The sequence below is a fragment of the Falco punctatus genome (genome assembly GCF_963210335.1).
Source record: "Falco punctatus genome assembly, chromosome: 12".
NCBI classification, from domain to species: Eukaryota; Metazoa; Chordata; class Aves; order Falconiformes; family Falconidae; genus Falco; species Falco punctatus.
Genome location: NC_137592.1, coordinates 12,523,056 through 12,544,941, shown reverse-complemented (window position 1 = coordinate 12,544,941; position 21,886 = coordinate 12,523,056). Strand labels below are relative to the sequence as shown.

The window sequence follows — 21,886 nt, the reverse complement described above, 5'->3', positions numbered from 1 at the left end:
AAGTATAGTAGTATAAATGCAGCACTAGAGACAACATGTGAAGCTATTAAATCTATCCAGCACAGGTGGTGTCAAAAAATAAACATCTGCTTTAAGGAGCAAGTAAGGAAATACTGATATGTAAGAATGATTTCTATAGATATTAAAAACTAGTCACAAAAATGCAGCAGCATTAACCTTCATAACTGATGAGTGGTGATTGTAAGACATCTGAATGTAATTAATATTTTGCTGTATAGCACAATAGATCAATGGATTTGTAATTACGAAGTCCAAGTTTCAACAGTATTAATCTCAAGTTAAAAAAAAAGCTTAGGAACTTAATAGAAGTTCAAAGAGGTCCTTCATGTTTTCACATCCAACTCTACTACTAAACTGAACCTCCTCTAATAATTTTTGAGTTCTATTAAAATATAAAAATATTTATCGTAGCTTAAGAATGTAAACGGCAAAACAAAACAAACATATTATTTCAAAGAGAAAGGCCTCTCACAGCGTGAGATCTATATACCTAGCCATTACGTGGAGTCAATGGCAAAAAAATAATTTCTTTTTTTTTACCTCTTCTTTCTGCTTCCTCTCTTTTCTAGAAGGAGACTGATCTATCAAGTGAGCAGTTTTTAAATGAAGCCCCTGTCTTCAAACAAATGAATGATTACCTCAGTAATTTTGTGCTGTGTCAGCAGGCTGGTGATCAGATCACCTTAGCTAATTTCGAGGTCCCATTCCTCTAAGCCCTTCCCACTAAAGGAATGATATCCAAGTAATTCAAAATAGATTCCTGGGACACAGCTTCTCCTTTCCCCTTCCCCAGCACTATGAGTAAGTACACAGCAAGCAATCAGAAAAAAACATTACCAAGAAACAGACCGTATTAGAAAATATTAAAAGGAATGTTTTTAAAAGCTAAAGTTACAAGGCCTGTTTAGATGGGCTTAAGAAAAATTCCCATTTTCAAGGAAGCATTTAAGTACCCCAGATGCTTCCATAACAGGCTTCTGTAACTCATATGGTTTCAAACTGCTCCTGCATTGCTTAATCTGCCCTGGTTATCAGCACAAACAGTGCAGAGAATCGATATACATGTCAAGAAATAAGATACACAGTATCTATACAATTATATAATCATATCATATATAGCACTATAATGAAAAAAAGAGAACTGAAACCAGGACAACCATACTGCTGTATCTCATAGATACAGTCTGAAGCCAGGCAATGAATTTGTTCTTTATCACGACGTTTAGCACTTGTCTTGTAGAGGATGGCTCAGGAACAGAATCCAAAAAAATACAGAAAACTGCTGTTTTTTACCAAGAAAATCAAAAATATTTTTGTCCAAAATTGAAGTATTTTTAAAAGGAAGATACCAAAAAAGTAAGAACACTCACCTTTTTCCGTGTGAAGACGTTTAAATGAGTCTGTTTTTGACAAGCTTGGGTCAGAGATGACTTTGGAACCAAGCTTAACTGTCAAATCTATCGATCGGTATCCTTGAGGGAGTTTACGGTCATACAGCAGAGTCAGAAGCTGGGCAAGTGTCATTTCAGCTGGTAATGGCTGGCCTAAACAACATTGGCATCAAGTCAGAGAGGAAAAATTACAACTGAGTTATTTTAATGTACACATGTCCAGGTGCTGTTCATTGCCTGTACCACAGATGCCAAGTAGACTAAATATTACGTGGCTCCAAACCAAGGCCTTAATTTTACCATTTTCTCTCTCAGGAAAAGGGGCCCCATCAGTTTGGAACCAACCATTGAAGAACTATGCCAAAATTCCCTAGGGCAGCTCTGTGCTGAGAGCCTAGGCACTTGGCATACTTAGCAGATGGCTAAGGCTGTAATTTGACATGCATTTTAAGCAGGTACTGCCTGTCCCCTACTAGTAAACCCTACACCTGCATCACCTTGACACTGGTGACATAAAGGTGTGCGACCATAAGGTAAAATGGCTGAAGTGGAACGAAGTGGAAAACAAAGAAACCTGCAATTCTTTTTCAGTCCTATTAGTCCCCAGCATAGCTCACTACGCTTGTGTCAGGACACAACTCGGCATGAAAAAATGAATGGCACTGCCAAGAAATACTTCTCTCTGCAGCAATGCAGACTTGAAATGCGTGTGAAATACAGCCCAAACTCATTCAAATCACGATTTTGGCCACTCTTTTGTTTCCGAAGGCTATGTTCTTCCCTGAACTACAAGTTACTCTCAAAGCAGAACAATTTTGCCTGATAACAAGTAGACTTACACATGAAGTGAAATGTTTTAGATTCAGATCACGTAATACAATTAGCATGCCCATTTCATCTTGACTGTACTTAAGTAACACAAGTTCCAGGAAGGTCTTTAGTAGGAACCTGTTTCATCAGTGGAAGACACAGTCTTAAATAAAAATTTAAAATGTCTTGTTACTGTGCAAGTGAGTACTGCCCCCTTTTTCATCACTGATTCTGCTTTCTATGGCTTCTTTTTTTGTAACAACTGGCTGTTGTGCAAGACACGTGATTGACCCGATCACAAATACAGAATGATCTACATTACCATTAGTAGACAGTCAACCTTTACCAACTAGATGCTGAAAACAGGCCCTGAGTTCTTATCTCCTGTCCAAAACAGCAGCATTAACTGTAACAATTTTAGATATTTTAATCTAAGTATATTTTCCCTCTAATAATAACTCAGAGCCAATAATTCTGTAGTAATTTACAAATCTATTTTTTATTGGGTGAAAACATCTTTGATCAGAAGTTTACCACTTAATTCCATAGCTAGTTCCCGGTTTTATGCTATTAAAAAGATAAGAAGCTCTTCTCCATAATATTAAAGTGTTTCACCCACGTTAGTGTCCTTTATCCCTGTTCTAAGATTAAGAATTCCAGTCACACCAATCTCTCTCTACAGGAGAGAGATCTCTACGCCCCCACTACATCATTGCCATCAGCCTTGTCCAGATAGCCGATAAGATGTGAGTACATAACTGCTATACGTAGAACATGACTAACTGCTTAAGACATACTGGTTTTGAAAATACAAGTATTAAGGAATTCAAGAACATTCCTGAACTGCCAAATCAACCTTCCAGAGAGCAGTGCAAGTTGGCTGCCCACTTAGAACATGAAATAACAGCACAAATACCAGTTCAGCTCTGCCTTGCAGGTGAAAGACAATGTGAGTCACCTTACAAATCCACCCCTCTTATTTCTGAGTGAAAGTGGAAATGTTTTTGAGATTTTGTTCAGGAACAAGGAACTAAACTTCAAGAAAGATCAGCATAATTTTACTTTTGTCAAGCCACTATGATGTTATAATGCTTCACTTCCAATTGAAAGCTGTTACCAGCCCAGAAGGACTCTACAATTCAAAATGCTCAATAGAATGACGAAGGCGTCCATTGGCATTGCAGCTACTTTCTGTTGACGTATCAGCCACTAAAAAAGAACACAATGTTTAAGTTTAAAATGGATTATTGAAGTTACCTGGTAGAAGTTTATGGTATAGATGAAAGACCGGAACACTAATGGTCTTGCTGGAAGATTCTCCTCCTGAAGAAGAGGTACCCACTTTATCCGCCATTACTCTCCCTCGCCTTGATGGTGGACGTGGAGGGGTGGATGAAACTGCTCTTTTTGACTGAGATTTCAAACCTAGTACAGAAGTAAAAAATTCAAAGTCATTCTAACATTTAATAACTTCAGTTAGCCAAGATGCAATGTACTCAATACCTTCAATGACAGTGAAAAAATAGAATTTTTCAGCACCGGTTAATTGAATATCAGACTAGCATTCATGTATAAAATCTATTTGGATATAATCCTGGTTAATTTTACAGTTACAAGGCTGCACATCCTCCTGAGCCCCTAACATAAACGGAACTGTACTAGATCATATTATCCACAAAAAAAGTACAAGCTATCTGATTCTGCTCTTAAACTTAAAGAGCCTGTCTACCAATGGACCCTACAATAAAACTTCTTTAGGTTTGGGGTTTTTTTTCAGTTGAAAGCAAGAAAGACGAAAAACTCTAAATTGAGAGATGTTTCAGCACAGACTATAGATAACAACCACTTGTCTGGCCCACAAAGGTGACTTCAACTGCAGTACTGACAGTACCACATGTGATGAAAGGCATCTTTAAAAGTGCTTTTAAAGTTGCCTAGTTCAAAGCATTTAAAGTAAGCACTACATGAAAATTTAAAGGCAGAACAGGCACGTAAAAGCTTATGAGCTTATACAGCAAGATTGCTCTATTTTTGGAACAGCTTAAGTTGACTTAAGGTACAGGGAAATTACACTACTATCATGTACCCTTCTACACAGGTGACAGACCAAGTAAAAAAGCCAGAGGTCAAGATACAAAGACACATACAACCACCGCCTTATCATTAGCCAAGAGCAGCTGCAAAACTAACACCACCCACACCTGAAATGCTCTGGTTTCAGCTGGTCAGTAGGAGCAGCTATAATATGCAATGTATCTCCAATAATCTCAGTACACTAAACTAGCTTGTCTCAGAAAGACCAGGCTCCAAATAACATCTTTGCTCTCTATTAACTTTACCAATAGGGAACAAGTTAAATACTGGCTGCATGAGGCTCTGAGGACACTAAGACAGAGACAAATGATGTGAAGATTTCACAATCAGGCAATAAAAACAAATGCAAATGCAAGTTTACATTTATAAACTGTTTTACTTAACTGGAAAAAATACAAATGAAAAGAAAGAAAAACTTAAGTCTGCTTCTATCTAAATAGGGAATGGGTTAAAACACGGCTGACAATGCTATGCCCTACCTTCAAGCCTGGCATATTATTTTTGTTATTCCTAAATTCTTTATTCATATTTTAACCCTTCACTTGGACCTAGTAATCTTTAAATATTATGAAATCATGTTCACTCTTTTAAAGTGGTACCTACAGCAAGTATCTTTCCAGACAAAGATGCTGTAATTAACATTAGCTGTGGTGCTTTACATACCAAGATCCATGAAACTGCTGCCCTATTCAACACTTGAGTTTAGTTATAACTACATCTAAAAACCTGAAATAAAAAGCTGAAGAAATATTGGCGCCAGAAGTCAAAGGAAATCAGCATCTCTTCTTCATGCTTCATGAAGTGTAAATGAAATTGAGGTACCTCAATGAGGCAGAAAGCTAGATAGGAAAAGAGTAGTTTGAAGTTCATTAATCTCTCTCTCACACACACAGAACTTCAAACTGAAAGACTAATGATCTATACAGCCATCATCTGAACTGTGATCTTCTTGTATCATTGCAAAATTACTATGTTCAATCTATAACCTCCATAGTAGTTTTGGAAGAAAAGGGTTTACGTGAATGATTTCAGAGGGATCTTCACATTAGTTTTTACAAGGTGAACGCTTTGGAAGAAAATCCTGTATTTGTGGTTTCCAAGTGTAATAACACAGTTTTACGCTTACATCTCCATCTGACAGTTTTTAGCAGAGTACCACCAGTTGTTATGCAAAGTGGCTCCTTTTATTTCCAAAGGATACTGCAAGAGCAGAGGTGATTAAACTCATACTCCAGCCACTGCAAAAATGCAGAGGCAGTACTACCCATATCACAGTAATAGTACACAACTGCTAATATATTGCCATTTACTCCAAGCTCCAGATGTGCCTCTACAAAATCCTGTAAAATGCATTAGCAACAGCATCCACAACATCACTGACACACACATTTAGGTACGAATTTGTCAAAGTATATAATCCACTAGAGACACCAGTTCTACCAGGAACCAATCTAACTGCCAGTTACATTACTGGCTGCGTAACAGCCAGTTAGATTATCTGGGCACTACAATTTTTCTAACCATCATTAGTAATAAGAAGAACTGTTGGTACAGATTTTCCCCGCTCTCGTAACATCAGAAAAATCCATTTTTCAGAAAGGGAAGGAAAAGACTTACCAGAAGCAACAACAACGCTATAATTGTCCTGAAACCCATTTTCTGCTTTAACTTTTTCTTTCTCTTCATAGTTCTTTTTTTCTTTGTCCTCCTTCTGTTCATTAATTAGCTTAGCTGTAATACTGGGTGTATCTATACCAGGGTGAGGGGAGTGGGGAAGAAGAGAAAGCACAACGTATTTCAATATACCAAGCTGATTTTACTAACAGTTTCTAGACTGTTAACAAGGCTATTGTCAACTATCTTAGTGGCTTAGAGTTCATCCCAGGCAGCAACAGTCTTGTAAATACCTATGAATTAAGGTATTATGATAATTATGTCCCCTCTTCCCCCCAAAATCAGTCTTCTGACAATTTAAAAATGTAACAGTTTAAAACCATTACCTGAAGAATCAAGTGTAAAACACTTCATGTTGAAATTCCAGTGCAATAACCAAAAATGAGATTAAGCAAAAAAACGCTATCCAACCCCAAGAACCACAAATGAAAACAAACCACCAAAAAACCCCAATAAAACAGCCAAAAAAATTCCAAAACTTTTTTTTAAGGACACCTGCAAACTTATGTAAATATATTGTTGCATTTAGGTCTGGATAGCTAGTGTTAGATACTGACCCAATTTCAGAACCGGCAAGTATGACTACTCCTTTAGAATTGGAAGATGCCTAAGTATACATCCAAAACTTGTGCTGTTCGCTTAAGGGAACATTAGGTTACTGCAGTTCAACTGTTTTGGTTCAATCATTAGTGAAAATCACAAATATCAGCAAACAACTATTAAATTACTGATGACTGGTGACAATGGATCATTTCACACTTTCTAAGGTACAACACTGGCACCAAAATGGTCAAATAATTCTCTAATTGCTTCTGAGCTGTAACTTGTTTCCAAACAGACGCTACAGCATTAAGCTCAAGACTTAGAAGTACCACCCAGCTACCTTCATCTGTGTATCATCAGTGTGCGAGGTGCTGAAAGAAACTTGGTTTGACTGCTTGGAAATATATTATGATTTGTGCCTAAAGACATTGGTTATATCTGTGTTAAGCAGCAGTGCAGACCAAAAGAAGATACAGAGTGTGAAACTCCTGCTACTCAGGAGCCAATGTTCACATACACTATATATATATATATATATATATACACACACACACACACACACACACGTAAGACTGGGTATTGGCTATTCTAAAAACTCTATTGTTTCCACTATTATTACTATTAAACTTCAGAGTTGCTCTAGTTTGGTTCCATGGACTGAACGCCCATTTATTGCTGAAGAATTTAAAGCTCATTAATAAAATTACTAAAGCTTAAGCAACAGTATTTTACTACTCAGGTGATACCCAGATTTGTTGTTTAATTCCTCTGACCAGCCAAGAGCAGTAATTTAAGACTAACGTGAATGAAATACAAAACAACTGCTACCATCCTAGACAATCTCATCTGCAGTGATACTGCACATTTTCTTCCTATGGTAAAGGGATGGGAGTAGCAGATTAGCAATGATTTTTGACTCCCCTCCTGCCTGCCTGCTCAACTCCCCGCCACCCTTTTTTGATATATATACTTGTGATATACAAGTATTACAAAGCTTTTAATACAGTCAGAGAGATAACATCAGATGAGGGATGAAAACATACATGAGAACTGGATCTTTTCCAGAATTAATTCTTCCAATTTAAAATGAGAGTTAAGCTGAGGGGTAACATTTATGTAGCAAAACCCAAAATTATGGTGCCCTACAAAGTCAGCATTTGATCAATTTCCGTTACAGTCATTAGCGTGTATCACATCATCCCGTTCCCCTCCCCAGTCCCTATTAGCACTGGCTATCAAGCTGACCCCAACACACCACCTAAGGCAGCTATTCAGTACAGTTTATGTCACTGCTCAACAACTATCCCTACCTCCTACCCAGTGACTAACACACCCATTACAGTAATTCTGACCATAAATTGTGCAAAGATCTAAAGACTTAGTCACATTCCACACATGACACTGTCTGGACAGTAACTGAATACAGAATTCTATCAGAAATAGCAAACTATTCCCTGGTAAATAAGCTTCAAGCATTTTCCTGGGATTCACTATTTTTTAATTAAAATCCCAAGCACATCTTGTTCTTCTAGTATTCTGCCAAATACCATTACAGTCCTTCTATCACCTCGTTAAGTAACATAGTTATTGTCCTAATGAATCCATTAATAATTTCGCTGTAAAGTTTTTCAGTAGATATAAAAAAAGCAATAGTTCCTCTGAAGTCCATGAAGATCTGCTTCAGAAATTGAAAGCTGATCTACACCGACTTCCAAGAAATTACACATACAAACATATCTACATATAAGAACACACATACCTAGTCAGATGAGTGCGCAGCTAAATGCACACATATCTGCAATACGGCAAAATCATAATTGCTGTGATGATCCTTGACTTTTCTTTGCTATTACTGAGATACACATCTTAAGAGCAAAAGAAGTAGTGCTGGAGTTCCCCGCCCCCCCTTTTGTTTTTTAGATTAGATACACTTAAAACTGATTTTTGATGTAACATGACCTAACAAATTTTTAGAGAGCTCTGGCATGGACATGATACCTTTAGTACGAATTCTACTCTAACTGTGTTTAAAAAAAGATCACTAACCCTCACCTGTAACATATAGTTCTGTTTTCTGAAGTATTAAAAAAACACTGAAGTTCAAGGTGTGACTAATTTTAAGATTAAGACATCATTTTAAAGACTGATATTTGGAGTATGATTTGTATGGTTTTTCAAATACCCTATGAGAGATTTGAGAACACCTTAATACTAAAAAGCAAACAAACCCCCAAAACAACCAACCAACCAAAAAACTCCCAACCAACCAAAAAAACCCTGAAAAAAATATCCCACCTTCCCCACCTCAGTTTTATAGAAGGAAAAAATAGCCTTTGACTAGTAGAAGTGCATTTTACACACAATATGTAAGGCAAATGGAAAAGCTTACAACTTAAACCACTGTTTCATAATTGGCAATTACGGATGAACGCTGCAAATATTTGTTAGACATAACACAGTTTATGTGGGTTTTTTCATTTTGGTTTGGGGTTGTTTTTTGGGGGTTTTTTTTGAAACTGTACCTTAAAAAAAATTAAAATATGAACTACTGCAAACTTGCCTGACACGCGATCAAGAACCTCTGCTAGAGTTGTTGAGACAGGCAAGTGAAGAGTACGAAATTTGTGTCCAGCTCCATACATTGGATGTTGAATTACATGACTAGTAGCATTAATTCTACCTTTGTACAGCTGAAAGGAAAAAAGTCAGCATTTAACATAACTTATTTTTGAATGATACAGTCAAAACACTTGGTTCTTATAAATTTAACTCAGCTAAATAAAACTAAATCTTTAGTGTGCTAAAAAACTGACGTATCCTTCAACTTTGGAGATATACAGTAAAAATGCATCAAATCAGGACAAGTTTAATTTTTTAACTCAAAAGAATTTGCTTCAAAAGCCTAGAATATTTTTAGGATCAGAAACAGTATGATACTGTATTTGTTTTTAAAAACCCAATTATTTTACTTATCTGTCTATGAGAGAAAAATTGAGTGTCTGAGATTTGCAATTATTTATGAAATTAAAACTTAATTCTGAAGTTAAATTAGGAAAATCACAATATACTTGGACTACAGAAAGATAATTCCTCTATTGCTCTGACTTTAGTATGAAGTTTATTCTGGACTTCGTATCTACTTTTTGCTATTGTAACGGATAACAAAGTCACTACCAGTTAAAACATTGCATCATAACATATTGTAGTCTGAGTTCTCTCTGCATTTTGTATCATTCTTTGCTTGCAGTAACCTTTTACAGGCTTTTCTGCAATGACAGTGCCACTTAATCCCTTCCTCCTACTGTCAGACTTGTCTACTAATATTCACATACAGGACCAACTTACTGTTGTGCAATACTATCAAAAGCATTTATTTAACAATTGATGACAATCAGAATTTAACTTCTAAAATACAGTTTTAGTAAGAACTTGAGTTAAAAATGGGGATCTGGTCTTTGAAAGGTTATGTTGTTGGATATACTAGATATATATGCTCCACATAAAACATTATTTTTAAGGTTTGTCTTTGGATAGTAGAGGAGGAATCACCTCAGTAAGGACAGACTGTTCCTGTGTGTTTTTAACAGAACAAACCGAATTCCCTGACAACTTATTTTCAAGATATTTTTACAGAATGTCACTAAATACGTAAAAGCAGATAAAAAAATCTGTTGTATGTAAACCAAATTATTAGCAAATTGATGTTACCCTCACATTGCCAATGGCCACGTTAACAATCTCAGCCAGGTTAAACCAAAACATTTAAGTTTGTGCTAAAATTCTATTTGTTCCTCCTTTTCTGTTTTATACTATACGCTCTAGTTTCCCTGTCATTATCTCACGTAGTACTTCTGAGATGTAGTAAGAACAGCAGAAACCAAAGCAGAAAACTCTTCCTTGTACGGGAGTACCAGATCTTTTACTAAGTTCTGGTTTTCCTATATTCCTTTATTCACAGCCTTCAACTGAGAAAATAGCACTTCAGTCATTAATTACAATTGTGTTCTGGTGAAGCATGTGGAATTATAAAAGCATACATCTGCTTTTGTCACTCAAGAATTTATTCATGGTGCTTTGGCTAATGCTAAAGATTCTTTGCCAATTCTGAAGGATCAAAACCATGACTGTTTCTTAAAGAAACTGAATGAAGAACTGCTGGAAGGATGAGAACTTTTATCTGTTTTTTCTGCTAATGTATAAGGATACTATTAAAAAGTATTCCACAAGATAAATTTCAGTTGTCAATTCTTTCAGAAGCAGCATATTTTCAACAAGATGGCTTTGTCTTATAACAGTGCCTTAAATTTTCTTTTAAAACACTGAGTTACAATGCACCCACACATTCCTTTCCAAAATTCTGCAACGTGTACAGTAGGAAAAGCTGCCATGTTACATTTCAAAGTTGAATATACCCAGTTTTGGGTTTTTTAAAGGCTAAATTTATTCCATATTCACCACACAGATATCAAAAATTCTTACTGGGCACGGGGACTGAAGAAATAAAGTTACTTTCTCATCCTCTAGCATCAGCTGCAAAAAAAGCCTCCTAATAAATCCTGAAATATTTCCAGAGGTTGGGAGGTTCCCACGCTGAGGAGAGGACTGGAACAATTCACAGAGAACCTGGGAATGCAAAATGACATCAGATTTAATATGTTTCTACATTTAGATCTCTAAAATACAGCTCTACACAGCCATAATAGGCAGTACAAGATCTACCTTCCAGTTATTCAAACCAGATCAGAAATGAGCACCACTAAAGAAAATATTAGCAGCAAATTAAGGGATTTTTTAGATGAAAAAACTAACTTCAGCATCAAAGTAATTGTAAATGCATAGACCATTCAAAAAGATAAAAAAATGAAGATAAAAAGTATTTAAAAAATAGCTTTTCCTAAAGCAAAAATTTCCCACTGCATAATGCAGTATTACTACCAGCCATTAACAGAGAATGGTACCAAATTTTTTTACTGAAGTCCACCTGTTCCCAGGACATTGTCATTCTTAATGTTGAAAAATCATTTCTTAATTACACTTTTATCCAGCTAGGTCTGCAAGGTTAACAAATGTGAGAAAAATACCTGAATTTGCACTAGAATGTCAAACGCAAAGCCATATTCTGCAACAGCCCGCATTTCCCTGGTCACAGACTGCACAGGGTACATGGTTGCACAAGCAATTTTACCTGGAAATCTCAAGTTACTAACATAGAAGATGTGTATGAAGCTTGATTTTCAAATTCCATTTCAGAAGATTTTAGACCTATCCAACTAAATACAGTACTTTGGATTTTGGTTTAAAGTTTATTCCTCTAAACCAAGAAGAATACAAAACTATACGTAGGACTGGATGGCCATGCCAAAACATTTTTATACTTTTTTAAGTCAGACTAACAAGCTAACAATTTTAATATAAATTTTTTCCAGTCAATGACAAAAAAAAAAGTTATTTGAAAGAAAGCTATAAAAAGTAAGAAGTTTCGCATGTTGGCTGTAGTTATTAATAAAGAAATTAAAATCTTTTTTTTTTTTTTCTCTCTCACCTGTGCCATAAGTCTCTGGTTATTAGGATGGCAAGAGATGCATTGCAAGAAGAACGCAACCGTTGCATTTTCAATTGCTGTCCGCTGCTGAGTGGTCAACCCTGTTGTTACAGTTGAAGAAAGCAAGCTAGATCTTGCACTAGCCTGTTGTGCCGTCACATTGTGTCCTCCAGAAGTAGCACCAGAATGGCACAACAGAAATAAAAGTGCTGTCCACAAAGGATTGACTTCAGAGCCACCCAACCAATCCTTCATCATATGGCTGTTGCCAACTTCTGTCAAAAACCTGAGAACAGGAGCAACCAGGTCTGCTGTGATAGGCATTTTATTAAAGTGCTGTGGAACGTGATGCCTCCTGAGCCTGTCCTGGGTGATATCCGTTGATTGTGCAGTGCAGTCAGAGCTAGAAGTATGGTTAAAGCAAAAACTAGCAAGACTTCTTACAAGCAGTGAAGGCAAACCTGAGTCCAATAATTGCTTGGTAGCTTCAGGAGACTGAGATGAGGCAGCAAGAGTAGCCAGGTGAGACTCTGTTAGTGCAAGAGGGGCTTGTGCGTTTTTAGAGTCATCTGTTAAAGATGAACTAAGGTCCTGCTTTTTGCTGTCATCAGTCATGGACAGTCTGTGTTGACACTGCATTGGAGGAGGAGTGATACCCATCCACCCCATGAGTAAGGAAAAATAATTTGGGTGGATGTGGCACATTGAGCAAAGCAAACTATCAACAGCCTTCTTCAAAACCATGTTGCAGGGAAGAGACATGGACCAGTTAAACAGTGACCTGCAGAAGACAGAAAATCATGTCAACACACAGTTTGCCACTCATATTCCCTTTTCTTAACTGGTTCATAAAACAACTTTACGTGATTATGATTAACTATCGCAGAAGCTGTTGTAAAACACACTATGCTGAGCTTGAAAGTCTCTTTTGGATCACAGTATCAGCAGGATACTCATTACACAAAAGGCATTCCTCAACTGTATGTTTAAATTTCTTTCATCGTAGTGTATTTAAAATAGATGTAAGCATGCTGCACATGAAAAACAGAATTTCAGTTTTTTGACAGTTACCACATAATTTATGCATTTTTGACCCAACTGCAACTTCTTCGTGCCTTCAACTCAGCAAGCTGCAGATATTAGAATCACAGACATGCGTGCACACACACTCATTTACATAAAGCTCTCTTAATCCTTTGTAAGAACTGAAGTATTTTAATGTGCTTTCAAAAAAAATTTAAAATATGCTTTATTTGAGTTCTACCTAAAGATGTTGCAAAACAATGAAAGCAGCAACAATCTTGTTGAATGATGTTACCCTCACCATCGTTACTCAACCTGAATTTTGGACATGAGTTGACAACAGAATTATTCCTTCGAGATATTAAAATCTCACCCACCTTTGAACTCACTTCCATCTAAACACTATCTCACAGAATGCTAATCCAAGGCATATGAATGCAAAAGCTAGTTTAGCTTATATTATTCAGCTTAAATTTCAGGAGTATTTTTCAAATACTGAAATAATAACTTTTTCATACAGACTTGTTCAGAGTAGCTGAATTATTTAAAAAACCCCCACAATGTTCTGAACTGCATTCACAGTACCTTGACCCCATAGAGTTACGTTATCTTAACCTTTACATACAGAGGTGAATGCACGCTTCGTGCCACTTCAATGTTAGGTTTTTAAAGAAGTTTGGATGTATCATCATATATCACAGTCCCATTTGAAGACAAGGATTGTTTCTACATCTTCTGGATGGAAGTGTTATTCTATGCTTAGTATAAGGGTCTCGAACAGAACATGGGTCTAATAAAAAGTTACCTTTATCACCAGTCCAGTGAATGACTGATAAAAAGCCCTCTCCAAAATGAAACACTAAAAAGTCAGCTCAGTGACCAAATGACCCATAACTTTGGGAAGAGAGTCACAATTTCCCAAAGTCCACGTATCACAAAGTTACACTTAAACTCTTCTCAAACTATATATTCACAGAATCCTTCTGCCAGAAATTTCTGGGTAAGTTCATGCTCTATGAAAAACAAGATTCTTTTCCAACTAGGTATTAAAAAATAACTAAGTAATAAATCGGTATCCATCAGCCACAGCAGAAATATTGAAATGGAAAATGGGGATGACGGGAAAATACATCCAAGAAAAAAGTGAAATATCACATGGAAGAGAAATCAGGAGTTATAGCTGGAATCAATGAAAATATTTCAAAAGTTACAATATCAAAGAGGATAAGGAATACAAATGAGAAGTTATTTTCATTAAAAGAATTATTTACCTATGCAAGTCTGACAATAATTCTTCTGTATTTATTAAAAATGTATTTTATAATTCTCTCCAGATGCTGGTTGATATGAATTATAGTTTGATTTGGCAGGAGGTAGAGGAATAGGGCTATACTGCAACATGCATACTCAACTAGGTACAATAGTTTTATTAGTATTTCTGCTTTTTGTCCTGTGATGAAAACATATGCTCCCTCCAAAAGACAGGAATTCAGTTCTAAAATTCACTTTTATATTAGTATAAATCTAAATGGGCTATCCATTTTTGGAAGTGTAGTTTTATTAATGTTCTTCCTTTTCAAATGTTAAGATGTATCCTGAAAATGTAATTCTGTTAAAATGTATTGCTGAAAGACTGATTGACCTGCAATCTAAAATTCTTAAATTGATTACCAAAATGAACAAGCTTATAGTGAATTAACAATTATTTATATAACAGCATCACTGAAGTATTTTTGGAAAAGGTCTAGCTTGTAGTCATGTATCTAAAGACTGTCATGTTGCACACACACAAGAGCTCTGTACGCTTATGCCAAGAACCGTAAATTGTACATTTCCCAGTGTTCGAATGTTTGACTGTGCCTAAAGGAGACAGCATGATGTTTCTTAAGATGATGGAACATTTCTTAAGGGCAACAACAAAATTAGGTGCTGTCAAAGTTCCTTTCACTAACTGGAATTGTGTTCAATAGTACAAATGAAAGACACTTTACTAGATAGAGGAATTTAACAGCTCTGCTTCTATAATACCGTTGTGGTTGTGAAACAAAGCTATGTGGCTTCTCTTTTTCGTTTTGTTTCAACAGAAGAGATGGTTAAGCAACATAAATGAAGAATGTCAGGTCATATATTTTCAATCTGGAGTTGCTTAAAAGTACACATCTGGTGTTTAGGGTGAATCCTTCTTTAGAATCCAGCAACATCCAGCAAATCACAGCTCAAGATTCACTCAAGATTTGGTGCTTTGTTTCTTTCAAATCAGACTAACTAGAACAAAAGTTCTAACTCCAAAAAAAAAAAATCCTCCCATGCCCTAGTTCTTGGCTATCAGTTATAGATACTGGATACCATAAGTAATAAAAAAATGCTTACATAACAGGATACTAATGAAGATCATGATTTATAGGTACTGTGGAAGTTACTGCAAACAATTTCAACAAGAACAGCCTAGAGTTATTCATTTAAAAAAACCACAAACAAAAACATGCCAATGGTTTACCTTTTACATTTTTGAATTTGCTGTTTTGTTTCAAATTTTTGTTTTTAAACACAATTATACCTGGAATATGTGAAGTGCAGTTTTGAGTTTAGAACTACAAAACTACCTTTTAAAATACCTTTTAAGTAATCACTCTACCAATCAGCTTCAGGGATGGCCATTTCCACTAAAATTTCACAACGAGCATTCTTCAAGTTGTATCATTTCAGTGAACAAAAATAATTCAGTTATAAAAAGTAGGAGGTGGAAAAGTTCACTTTACTCACTCAAACAGCTCTCTGTCCAGCAACGCTGGTAAATCATATTCAACAAGCAATTCATAACTGTGCCACAAAATTGCTGCTACGCAATGCAAATGCGAAGGAGATGGCATCAAAAGACCATACTCTCTTGTTGAGCTATTTGGACAAATGTAGCTGACCCGGCCACTTTTTTTCATAGCTGCAACTCTTGCGGAATCACTGACCCATTTCAGCAATGCTTGAATTCTGGAAGGCAAGATGATACGGTACATTACAAAGGGTCAAAGAAACACTCAAACCCAAATTATCTTGCTGTCTTTTTGTAGTCGGATTTACACATTTATCTCTTCCTTTGAATCAAAGTTCAAGAATGAGCCTAAAATATGTTTTCTCAAGACTTAAATCACTAACAGGGAAAAAAATTAATAAAAAACATTTATCATTTTGGACAGCCAAATGTAAACTTTCTACAGCAGGTACCCAAGTTCTAAGTATTTGAGACAGAAGACAAACAACAGAATTACCACTTTTATAAGAGCAAAAAAGAGGAACAGCATTCTCTGCAAAGGATGCAAAGAGCTAGGAGGGAAAGCTGGAAAGCTTCTTTAGATTTCTGCATTTTTCATGCTATCTCATAACTATCAGATTTCAAAAAGTCTGGTTTTGTGCAGTAATATCAAGCCACTATTTAGCAGATTATTGTTGTATATGTTTCCACATGACAATTCAAATTACATTACCTATCTTTTGTTCCAGGGTCTTGAGTTGTTCCAAGCTGATAAAGAATGTCTATTGTGGAGTCAGAAGAGAGACCATTTAATCTTCCAAACAGTAAAGGGCTATTCAGATCTTGCCGCATTAAAAAAAAAAAACACAAACAAACAAAAAAGGGGAGGGGAAATAATACAAGTACTTACATACATATTTTTAAGAGTACTAATGAAATTATTACAGAACTGCAATATTAACATTGTATTGAGTTTTGTCATTAACATAAGGATGCAATATTCACCACTATGCCAAAACTGTGCATTTTGTATGTTCAATGCAATGTTCAGCCTTACTATGAAATGAAAAATCATTGCGACATTCGTCAGATCCAGGACTTAAAAGGTTTAACTAGTAGGATTTCCTTCAACATATTCCAAAGACATGACGAATTCCAAGGTAACTGTCAAACCTCATGCTTCACAGAAGCAAACATTTATTTCAAAATGGAAGCTTATTTAACTCCAATTTCCATCAATGAGACTAAGGCTGAAGATCTCCTTAGATTATTTTCTATTTATCATCTACTCACTGTGTTCACCTCCTACCTTGTAGGAAACTACTGTCTTATCTAACAGCATTCCAGCAAAAGACAGTAGGTTACACTGAACCATTAACCCATGGCAAAATAAGTCATGGAAGCCATGTTGAAAAGAGTGTTTTCTGTTAGTATCACCAACCACAAAACACGAAAAATATGAATTCAGTTTTATTTAATTTAAAAACCAGAAAACAGCAAAGTAGTATGGAATCATTAATACAAAACCCCCAACGCATTAGCAGAAAAGCTACTGCAAAATGTCTCTGTGGGACATGGCTTTGTCGTTCAAGTGTCTTGATTATGTACCTCCACCTGTAAATATTTTTCAACACTTGGTGCCGTTCAGAATTTATACTGTCCTACAGACGATTACTGCCCAAATGTTGCTGCATTTGTTTTCCTTAAAACTAGTCATGGATGCTCTTTATCCTGAAACATCTAGACATAGTATCTACAGTAAGACACACTTTGGATATATCGCATGCCCTAATAATGTGTCTTCAAAACATTCACCTAATTATCTGTTCTACAGAAAAAATCAAAACAACCCTGGTTGCACTGCTTTACTGTTGTAGAACTGCCCACATATGAAGATTATGATACTTAGAAGCATAACAAAACACAATGGCAAACCAATTTCAGAATCAGAGAAGTAACACACAATTCTACTATACTTGTTCATTTATACGAGCAGTATTTTTAAGCAAAATCTGAAAAGAAAAACATTGCACTCACCTGCAGGATCACTCCCTGATGCTGAGCAGTTTCTTAGAAGAATGTCAATCAATTTTAGGCCTATTCTGGTGGACTGAAGCCCAATTTTTACAAGCACAGCCTCAATGTTTGGAGAATGCATACCACAGTAAGGTGACATCAGTAAAGCAGCACATGTCTGCAACAGGTTGGCAGTGGGTGCTGCAGCGCTAGCCATCATTCCTTCTAAATCACTTATGTGAGTGAGGCAGTGGTGTAGTAACCTTAACCATCCGATACTGAAAAGGAAAACAAGAAAATGATACATTAGCTCATCTTTATTATTTTAATCTATAACGTAACTACCAGTATTAGATTCTAGGGCAAGTACTGAAGAAAACTGCTATGACATGATCAGACATCATCTGGAAAAGCAAATTAGAATGACTGAATTTAAGACTAAAATGTAAGATACATTAGTAATGTTGTCATAATCATTGGTTTAAGAAAGGAAGCGTTTGTGGGTAGGAAGAGTTAAGAGTCTGCAAGTTTTATTACTAAAGTTTCTCAATATTTCTTGATTCACATATGTATTTATTCCAAAAGGGCCAACCTACTGAGGAGAAGGTGCAGGGGAGGGTGTTTATACAGAGGGATGGTAGAGGGCAGGTGTGGTATTGTGTGTGGGGTTTTTTTGTTGTATTTTGGAATATTTTTTTTGGTTGGGGATTAATTTTTGCTTTGTTTTGTTAGGGTTTGTTGGTTTGTTTGTTGCTTTTTTTAAAAATTAAAAGGAGCTGGACAAAACATAAATGTTAAACATGAAACATCACACTGCCTCATTTCGGCACCACTGGATTTATTCACATGTAAGGCCAATATTCTGCAATAGTGTTTGGCATTACAATTATACCCCTGCACAGCTTCCCTGACATTACAAACTTTTAGGGTCATATACATCTACAATAAATGACAGTGAACCTTACTGAACCTGATTTTAAAAGCACACACAAAAAGTGTAGAAATTAAAACCTGTTAGCCACTGCATCTCTCCCATGTGTCTTGTTCTTTAATAATACTGTTCTGTATTCCTTTTAAAAACAAATCTTGAGAAGTAAGCAAACTGTAATTGAATCCATTTGGAAACAGATAAGCTAGACTTTATTCATAAAAATACACTACAGTGCTGTTTAAACTAGCATTATGAATGAGACGGCAATCTTAAGTTGCATGTGAAATAAATGGCGTCATTTCCCTGACAAGTTCTAAACTAGCAAGGTTAGCTGTGAAAGCAAGTTAACCTACCTCCCATAGCTCAAAAAAAGGGCAAACTTGCATAGTTTACTACTTTATTTCAGGAATCATTTACTCCTAAACATTTATCATTTTAGAAAAGAACAAATTTTCTGTAATGGCTAAACTAAAATTGTATCTACGTTTATTGAATACATCTATCATATTACTACCATTACTCTGAGATAGTTATAAAACTAAGCTGAAAGCCACAATGAAAGATTTCCAGACATCAAGAATATACACTCACCTTCTTTCTTCAGATACCGATTACTTTTGTGTGACTTTAACATAACCTTTTCTGAAGTACAAATATAACAACAGTATAATTTGGCTACGAAAATTTGTTTTGCTGCTCTTCAACATCGAAGAACAATTTCAGTTATACAGCTTTTATCCAATATACACTGGACAGGATTCATGTTCTCCAGACTTACTTATTCTCTCAGTTTTTTTCCCAGCAAAAGAAGAAAAGAATTTCCCAGGCTCTCTTTTCAAAATTAAGGTTCGAAGATTAAATATTTCAAAAAATAATGAATTTTTACAATGTAGTAAGCTAAATTAAGAATCGGGAAATCTCAAAACCCCACCCATTAAATTAAAGTTGAACTCTAACGCTTTTTTTTTTTAATCCTTATGGGTTTATTTGTTATTATTTTAAAAATGAGTACGAAACTAAAGATGCCACTTAGCCAAATAAAAGCTTTTGCAAAGGAATCTTGCTGATATGCCAGAATTGTAACAACATTCAGTTCCTATTTCTCAAGTGTTTGCAAACAGCAATATTAGATACGACTTCCACAACACATCCCATTGTCCTATTTCTATTCCTGCTTCAATACTTATGTAACTTTGTTGACTTCAGTAGGGATAAGAAATATGTTGCTACTTCAAGTTTTTTTGACAACTGTCTACCCATTAAAAACAGAGAACGTAACAATAAATGCTTTCCTGTGCTTTGTACACTTTCATCACTGCCATAGTGAAACATCCCCTTTTACACAGGCAGGTTAAAAAGTACTGCTTACATCTGCCTTCTGTAAAAAAAAAACAAAAAAAAAAGGCCAAAAAAGCACAGGAAAATAAGGGGGGGAAAAGCAAGTTTTCCAAGATATTCGAAATAGATTCTGGAACTGCTACAATTCAACTACGAAAACCAGGTACTCATGAATACAGTTTGCTACTGAAAGGTCTGACTCAGAGCAGAAAACATCATAAAACCACCCCAACCCATGACCTGGCACAAACATCCCTCTGGCCGTTGATACTAGAACCTTACCTTGTTTTAGAGACCTGATCCTCCGAGGGAAGGAACGGATTGTTGACGGTTGCAGACGAGGTGTTCCCGAAGGCAGTGAGGCCTAACAGTTTGATCTGAGAAAGGCCGAGTGTACTGGCATCCCGAGGGCGATGGAGGCGAAGGCAGACAGCTGAGGCAACTTCAGCTTTTACCAGCTGGATTTTTATATAGGTGAGACCGCTTGTGATAACAGGAGTTGACAAAGGCAACATATTGACACCATCTGCGCTTATTTCAACAGATACTGACGATGGGCAAGCTACAGAGTAAGACAAGAAGGTGCAACACAATTTAAAAATCTGTACCGGTTTGAATTTTAAGTGTTAAAACCTGTTAAAGATACAGAACGAGATGATTGAAATGATGGTAGGCAAACGCTACTACAGAACTGCAGCCGGAGCATTTGACCTGTGCGACGGTATATGCAAAAAGGCGTAAGCATTTTGATACATGGTGTGTACAGTTTGTTTAAAAGACTTAAGATGAAGAAAAAGTCCTGTCAGTGTAAATGCACATTTCCCTAGCAGGGCTACAACAGTAAGAGCTGAAAATCTCATGCTTTATTCCAGCAAAACCATTTTGCCTGAAGACCCCTGACCCATATCCCATTCTCACTAGGGAAAGTTCTGAGAAGTTTGACACAGGTTTTTGGTGTTTTTAACATGGATGCCACAAGACATGTGTTAAGCTAGAAGAAATCAGGCAGAAGCAAGGCCTTCCATTCTCAAGGTAAGTACAACGAACAAGTTTTTCAACTTATTTCACAGGGGTATTTCAAACAACCTCTCCACTTTAGTTCCTCTGATTATACTCCGTATCACATCTAAATCCTACCCTTCAAATTTTCAAACCGGTATCCATGTCAGTGAATCTACTTACTTGCCAGAGAGGCCAGATGAGGCTGGATGTGGATCTCCTTGAGCAGCACAGCCGCGGGAAGGTGAATCGTGAGGTCACACCAAGCTTCCTCAGGTAAAAATATGTAGGACCATGCAGCAGACCGAGCGCGCCTGTGGGGAGGAGTAGCCTGCAACAGCACTTCAGCCGGCTGGGCAGTGGGGCTGCTTGAGGTAATTGAACCTTCAAAAACAGCACCAGTAACATAGATTATTAATGTTTATCCATAAAACCCAGATTAACTTACAACCTGAACCAAAAAAAGCATTACCCGCAGTTTTCTCACCTGTTTCGGTTTATTACACTTGGGATGTTATCAATAATGACAAGTGCTGAGGTATTTTTCTTATACTCAGCCTGTTTTACATTGGCAGTTGACATATGCAGGTGCTCGAAAATTTGCTAGGGGACACTTGCTACCAAAATCCTAAACTTCCTATCAAGAGAGTTCATTACAAAAACAAACCAACCAAAAAGGTGCAGGTTGAACAGTATGCTTAGCACTTGAACTCAGTTAATGCACAGTTAATGATAATATAATGAAGGCTTTAAAGGTT

The 21,886-nt window shown here is 36.3% G+C and overlaps 1 protein-coding gene across 1 annotated transcript in view; it reads right to left on the bottom strand.

The window, feature by feature from the left end:
- BIRC6 (baculoviral IAP repeat containing 6) overlaps positions 1–21,886 on the bottom strand; it is a 183,342-nt gene that overhangs the window by 64,892 nt on the left and 96,564 nt on the right. Inside the window, 11 exon segments of the mRNA XM_080408146.1 lie at positions 1,392–1,565; positions 3,480–3,647; positions 5,934–6,065; positions 9,094–9,223; positions 11,013–11,156; positions 12,076–12,856; positions 15,862–16,083; positions 16,578–16,686; positions 17,882–18,138; positions 20,412–20,691; positions 21,312–21,512. Of these exon segments, the coding sequence (XP_080264272.1) occupies positions 1,392–1,565; positions 3,480–3,647; positions 5,934–6,065; positions 9,094–9,223; positions 11,013–11,156; positions 12,076–12,856; positions 15,862–16,083; positions 16,578–16,686; positions 17,882–18,138; positions 20,412–20,691; positions 21,312–21,512 (2,598 nt within the window).